Here is a 7,489-nt window from a genome sequence, read left to right on the forward strand (position 1 = left end):
AGAAGTCGGCCGCGAAGACTTGATTTCATTGCCACACGCGACACTTCAGATAGCATTCAGCTTATAGATGATTCCAGAGCGGAGCAGATCTTGACTACTCAAAATTCCTTTCTGGCAAGGCTTAATTTGATAGGATACAAATCGTCTGACGTTCGCCACAGAGTCTCTATTCCCAGGTTTGCTAAGAATTGAGATCTTACTACTCTGGCGTACTTTGCTAAAGAGGCAAGTGGAGGGAATCGTCTAGATATACAGTTGGATCAATGTATTGTTTTTGACCCTCTTCAGACAGGAGTTCGACTTCTCGGCTGTACATTTTTCCTCCTCAGCCATTAAATACGTCACCGTGTTGAAGGAATCACAACGAACCGAAGCAATTGCTTGAGAAGCTATCTGTAGGTGAGCTCGCTTCGACCACCACTACCACCCCTACCACCACCACCGCCACACTCGCGCCCACTTCCACGGGTCACAAAAACATAGCAGTAGCACAACCAACCCCCCCGCGCGTTCGCAGCAGGTATACGACAGACAACCGGGTGCAAGCGGAACTTTCTGGACAAATTCCCCCGACAATGATATCCAAATAGTCCTTAATACCTTTTGCCTATTTGCTCCACCTTTCCACCTTCCACTTGATCTTGCTCCTCTCCCTCCACTCTTTCTTTATTTTCTGTTCTTCCACGTCGGTCGTCTCTGCACGCTCCAGTTGTCACCCACCTTCTGCCTTCTTCCAGATCTCACTTCCTCATTCAAGGTTAAGCCGGTCAAGCGTCACTTCTCTCTTCTCTTCTCTCTCGCTCTCTTCTCTTCTCGTTCCTCTCTCTTCTCTTCTCTCTCGTTCTCTTCTCTTCTCTCTCGCTCTCTTCTCTTCTCGTTCCTCTCTCTTCTCTTCTCTTCTCTTTCCTCTCGCTCTCTTCTCTTCTCTTCTCTTTCCTCTCTCTTCTCTTCTCTTTCTCTCTCTCCTCTCCTCTCTCTTGATCAACTCCAGTTTACAAGCGTCATGCCCCGTGTTTTTCGTTATCTTTTAATGTGCCCAATTGAACAATAAGTTCCTGCCCGTTAAAGAAAAGTCCTGTGAAGAAAACGTAGCCTCCCACCATCAGAAAAAATCTAAAACTAGTTTCCTACAAGATAGCATTTTAGAAATGCCAATCGCATAAACAATAAAGCTATTGAAAGCATGACTGATTCCTACACGGCTCTCAGAACAGGCCATGACACGAAATAATGCAGAGATCGTTACAGACCGACCCCCCGCAATATATCATCGTAACTGTAACACTAATAGGTTTCCTCCTCCGGCGAGATACATTAAATCGTTGTTCGAAACTGGGTCCGGCTTGACAGGCAGCCTGGCTTAATAGCCTCTCCTCCGCAAGTGGGCACCACCACCACCACCAACCTCTGAACTTTGCACCGAGAGCAGCAAGCGAGCCGCTTTCTAAGCTGCAAGTGAGCGACCGGCCGACCGCGCCGAATTTCAGCACCAGAACCGGTTGCCACTGGCATCCTGCACCTCTTTGAAAGATATTAACTGAGTGGACACGTGAAAGCTATGATGCTCTTGCGCGGGACGAGGTAGAAGAAGTTTTTGCGCACACAATAGATATACTCTTTGTTCCCTCTCTTTCATCTCCTCCCGTTCTCTCTAATGTGTGTTGACGTTCATTTTATGAAGATTGATAGTTTGCTTAAAGAATTCAGATATGTCAAGGAAAGTCTTCGGGTTGTGATGTCTTTGGTAATATGGTGCATGTCCTTGCACGCGCACGCACGCGCGCGCGCGCGCACACACACACACACGACTCGGTGGCGCGGTTGGTAGAGTCTCAGACTGTCAGTACGGGGGTGCCGGCGATACCTGGTTCGAATCCTGCCCAGGGCTGAAATTATTTCAGTATCGCTGCGCTTCGAGTCGTTACTCCAACTCTCGTGGGCGGGGAGTTGGATGTGTGTGTGCGTGTAAGGTCATAGCATTACCCATAGATCGGACATACGAGCTCTGAGCTCTCTTCCGGGAGGGAAATAGCTGTCGATCACGAGTCCAACACGTGATCCAAAGACCAAGGTGAATCGCACCTTCAAAACCAAAGACGTACCGCACAACTAAACATGATAGTCTCCTGTTAATGGTAATAAGATATAATCATCAAAATATGGATCAAAAGGTCTCCTGTCGGCATGCTCCGCCTTTGTAATCCTTTGTAATCTCAGTATGGGAAAGGTTTATCTGAACAGGTTCCATTCTTTCACTACCACGGAGGGACCACACGGAGCTGAATAAAATCGCCCGCTGCTGCTAAGAATCAAATCTCTAGTTATCAGAACGAAAAAAGATTGAGCGGTGACTGGTGTCTTCAAGGGGAATAGTTGTATTTCTTATCATCTACAGTACACAGCACTCTAATAACTTAACCATCTGCTAAAAAAAAATCTACTGTTACATAACTGATAATATCATCATGGTTACAAATCAGTCATGGATTTTTTGCAAGTATCAAAAACGTTCGCATCATTATTACTGCGAGTATATCGCTACAGCGGAAGCCCCAGATACTCGTACTTCCGTGGTGGCGATCTTATTTTACGCGTAAATGACCCCAATACGGCTTAGTGGCATGGCTTCATACGTAAATCATTACATATGTTTACACCTTGCCACGATTGTCTTATGCCTTACCCAGACAACATAAACAAATAGACACAAGCATTACTAGTCCAAAACACCATGTATACTCTACCCTTAAACTGAATCTTTTTGTCCTATAGTTCTCCACCGAGGTGAGGGCTGTCCACAGTATATATTGTGACAAGCAGATACTATCAGAATACATATTCATGAATACTAAAACTGTCATCAATATCGTTTCTCCATCAGTCCGAAAGCTGCCAGAATTTGCAACCCATCAACAAAACATTTTGCAGCATTATTTTTTGTATATCAATTTGGTGGTGAGGAGCCTACGCTAATAGGCGCGTAGCTACGGCCGAAGCCTTTACCTTTGCCCTATGCGTATGGACTGCTGGGGCAGATAACATACACTACTCGGAATCGTAAAGAGGTGTATATATATATATATACATATATATATGTATATATATTTATATTATATATATATATATATATCATACAATCTAAATAACCGTCGCGCAGAGGATTCGAACCACCGCCAGTAGACTCGAGAGAGTCCGTAAGCACCCGCCTTAGACCACTCAACCATAGACGATCTAAAAGTGTATGAACTCGTAATCTATCTGATTACCGAGATGGGGAGGGTGCTAACTGCCCCCCATATAAACCCCCTTTTTACAATACACCTAATCGCACCAATGGGAATGGTAAGGACTAGATCGAATCCCCCTCACGCTTCTCGTCATCGTAACTATGTGAATAAATTCGCTAGTGGACAGCGACATCAATCATACAATCTAAATAACCGTCACGCAGAGTGGTCTAAGGCGGGTGCTTCTGGACTCTCTTGAGTCTACTGGCGGTGGTTCGAATCCTCTGCGCGACGGTTATTTAGATTGTATGATTGATGTCGCTGTCCACTAGCGAATTTATTCACATAGTTACGATGACGAGAAGCGTGAGGGGGATTCGATCTAGTCCTTACCATTCCCATTGGTGCGATTAGGTGTATGGTAAAAAGGGGGTTTATATGGGGGGCAGTTAGCACCCTCCCCATCTCGGTAATCAGATAGAATACGAGTTCATACACTTTTAGATCGTCTATGGTTGAGTGGTCTAAGGCGGGTGCTTACGGACTCTCTCGAGTCTACTGGCGGTGGTTCGAATCCTCTGCGCGACGGTTATTTAGATTGTATGATTGATGTCGCTGTCCACTAGCGAATTTATTCACATAGTTACGATGACGAGAAGCGTGAGGGGGATTCGATCTAGTCCTTACCATTCCCATTGGTGCGATTAGGTGTATGGTAAAAAGGGGGTTTATATGGGGGGCAGTTAGCACCCTCCCCATCTCGGTAATCAGATAGATTACGAGTTCATACACTTTTAGATCGTCTATGGTTGAGTGGTCTAAGGCGGGTGCTTACGGACTCTCTCGAGTCTACTGGCGGTGGTTCGAATCCTCTGCGCGACGGTTATTTAGATTGTATGATTGATGTCGCTGTCCACTAGCGAATTTATTCACATATATATATATATATATATATATATACATATATATATGTTGAGGAATGGACGACAAAATGAGAGGCAGGGTGGTGAGATAAACACCGAGAACCGTTGAAGTTTTATTAACTGACGTTTCGCTCTTAACAGAGCTTCTTCAGAGTGTACCTACACTCTGAAGAAGCTCTGTTAAGAGCGAAACGTCAGTTAATAAAACTTCAACGGTTCTCGGTGTTTATCTCACCACCCTGCCTCTCATATATATATATATATATATATATATATATATATATATATACATATATATATATATACACACATATATATATGTATATATGTATATGTATATATATATAGATATATATACATATAGATATATATATTTATATATATATGTACGTATATATATATATATATATATATATATATATGTGTGTGTGTGTATGTATATGTATGTATGTGTATATATATATGTACGTATACACATATATATATATATATATGTATATGTATATATATATATATATATATGACCTGAAAATGAAATATACCATGTCTGCCTTGATTCTAACTGTGGCATGGTAAGTGCGTAAATTTTTATAAACCCTTCTAACCACAAAAATTAAATGTCAATTTCGGAGGACAAGCGATTATAATTCTGCATTCATGGTGAATATACCCAATATTGTTCATCATTTTAAGTCCATACAAACAGACATAGTAGAAAATACGGATACTTTAAGTTTCATTATGTAGGAAAGCTATAAAATCAGTATATATCATCTTAGTGTAGAATACTAGAATAAGATGCTGCCGCATATGGACCGGTTTGGTATATATCTGATAGCAGGCTAATTCTTAAACATAGGAAACACTCTTAAAAGTTTTTTATGAGCAAACTGGACAGTAAATTATTCGAGGTGTAAGCTTCTGTTCATATATCAAAGAGGAGAACGGCTGTGAGTCTGATTAAATTGTTTTTTTGGAAGTCCAGGTTTAAGTCTCTTGATCCAAGTAAACCATCATTGATCGTTATTATCGTTATCATTACACATGAAATTTGGTATCTTATAAGTAAAACTCTTGGTCAAATACTTCTACACTTTTGTCATTCTGTCTCTACATTTGTTATCGCCCCATTTCTATTTTTCTAACATATCATCTCTTACCTTTCTATAGCTAATATACGCTTTTAACTTTCCGAGTTATTTCCTTTATACAATCCATTTTCTCTTTCTTTTCTCTGATTTCTGCCTTTTATTAATAAGCTTGTTCAGTTTAGCTCTCTCTAATTCATCTCTTCTGGTTTTAATCTGCTTATTTCTTCTTTTCATTAGTTCAATGTCAAATTTGTAACTATCAAATGTTAAAGGTGAATTCTTTTTTCTCTGCAAATTGCCCATTGATATTCAGTAAATAAAAATTCATATATTCTACGGTGTCCTCATTATTTTTTACGAGCTTCAAATAGGTTTTAAATTATAAACTGGAATTCCTTCTTGCTATCCTTAACCTTCGGAAGGCTTATTTGCTTCTTCAGAACTAATTTATTTCTCACACCTCTGAAATTTAATTTATCTGCGCAACTTATCATTGTATGGCCACCCCCTATATTTACTTTTTATCAAGCCACTGTTCCTGTTGTTGATCTTATCTCTTAATATTTAAATAGTTTTCTCCATTTGTTGTTCCTTTTGTGCATTCTCCAAGTCCATTTACGACGTAAATACTTTTGAAAGAAGGTATTCACTATTCTCATGTTGCGCTTAGCAAAATCAACTAACATATCGCCAGTGTCATTACCCTCACATATTCCAAATTTCTCAATGTACATTTACCTCCCATATTCTTCCCTACATAATATTTCGTTATCGACTATGAACGTATAATAAGATATTTTTATCAGTTACCTGATTTACATGATCATAGAAGGACTCAACATCATCGACCAAACTGCGGCTGATGCATAAAAATGAATTATTTTTTTGTGTAAATTTTACATGGCCTAATCACTTCTGAATTTCATTACATGGCCTAATCACTTCTGAATTTCATTACATTGCCAGCACTCTCTCAATTCATCAATTATGCCTCCCTACTAGATCATTCCATACCCTTATTTGTATAATAGAGTAGGTGCTGGCTCTTGCAACTCCATGAACTCTTCTTCATTACTTAAGACTTCACTCAGTCCCACGATATTTCAGCTGATGTTTTCCAATGCTTCCCCAAACTTTCCAGTTTATGGTTTACTGACAGGGTTCTTACGTAGTAAGTTTACATCCTCATTTGGTTCAGGTTATTCGACGTTCAAGACTTAGATCTGATTCGGGGTCACACTGCCCTTAGGCACAAAAAAAAAAAAAAAAAAAAAATGCGGTTGGATCTTAAAGACACGATGGTCCAACAGGAATAACCGTTTCTGTATTGGCTGAGCACCAAAGGGTTGATTTGAGAGGTTGTGGCAGTAATCTCACCTTGCCACCCAGTTCCTATAGAGATATAACTCTGGTGCTACCTTATCTAATATATTCGGTGGAACCCTACATGTCTATAGGACTCTAAATGGTCCACGTCGTCATTATGACGGTGCCCCATATACCTATGATGAATTACCCTGTTCAACATCAGGAAAGTGCAAATTAATTCAACATTCCTTGGAATATTAGTACATACATATACCAAAGGCTTTTTCCCCCTTACATGGGGGATAGCCAAAAAGAAAAAGGCAAAGAAATCACTCCCACCCATTTCATTTCCCATATATTCCACTCCTCTCCACCCTCCACCCTCCCTCTTATCTTGGCACCTCCTGGATGACGGGTCATCCCTGCATCCTGTCCACTGCCCTGGGTCAGGAGCAGTGTCGCAAGACACAGCAAGGCCGCTTCATAAATTCGGCGACCCCCCCCCCCCTCTCCGTCCCCTCATGCAGAAAAGGAGAAGACGGGGAGAAATCCCTTCGGGCTGCCTTTACTAAAAGTAAACTAAAGAAAAGAGGTATTAGTACCCCAGGTTAATAAAAGCTGCTTTAGCTCATGTACTTACCGTTTGCCGCTCTCGAGAAATGCATCAAATTCTCTCGCCATCTTGCAGCAGAGGGCTCGTCGGTTGTGCGAAGAGGAACAGTTGGTGTTGACCATGTGGCCGCCTGCAACAAAAGAATCAGTCGAATTAGGTGAGGAAAGCGTAGTCATTGTGTGCAGAATATCCGTCCTGAATGTAATTTACAATTTAGATTTACGTAAGGTTTGGACAGACGAACTTAATAAGTTGATTATCCTTCTTAAGTGTGTTACTAAGTTCTACTATTGTTCCATATCTCCACAATTAATAATATAATTCTTG

General features: G+C 40.9%; 1 protein-coding gene across 1 annotated transcript in view; it reads right to left on the reverse strand.

Annotated features, from left to right (window-relative positions):
* The window catches only part of LOC143023791 (fringe glycosyltransferase-like), a 125,566-nt gene that overhangs the window by 35,364 nt on the left and 82,713 nt on the right, over positions 1–7,489 (reverse strand). The window contains exon 3 of the mRNA XM_076182408.1: positions 7,190–7,292. Within this exon, the coding sequence (XP_076038523.1) occupies positions 7,190–7,292 (103 nt within the window). The remainder of the gene's footprint in view (positions 1–7,189; positions 7,293–7,489) is intronic.

This window comes from Oratosquilla oratoria, unplaced genomic scaffold, assembly GCF_046742065.1.
Source record: "Oratosquilla oratoria isolate Oo_2021 unplaced genomic scaffold, ASM4674206v1 SCAFFOLD61, whole genome shotgun sequence".
Lineage (NCBI taxonomy): Eukaryota > Metazoa > Arthropoda > Malacostraca > Stomatopoda > Squillidae > Oratosquilla > Oratosquilla oratoria.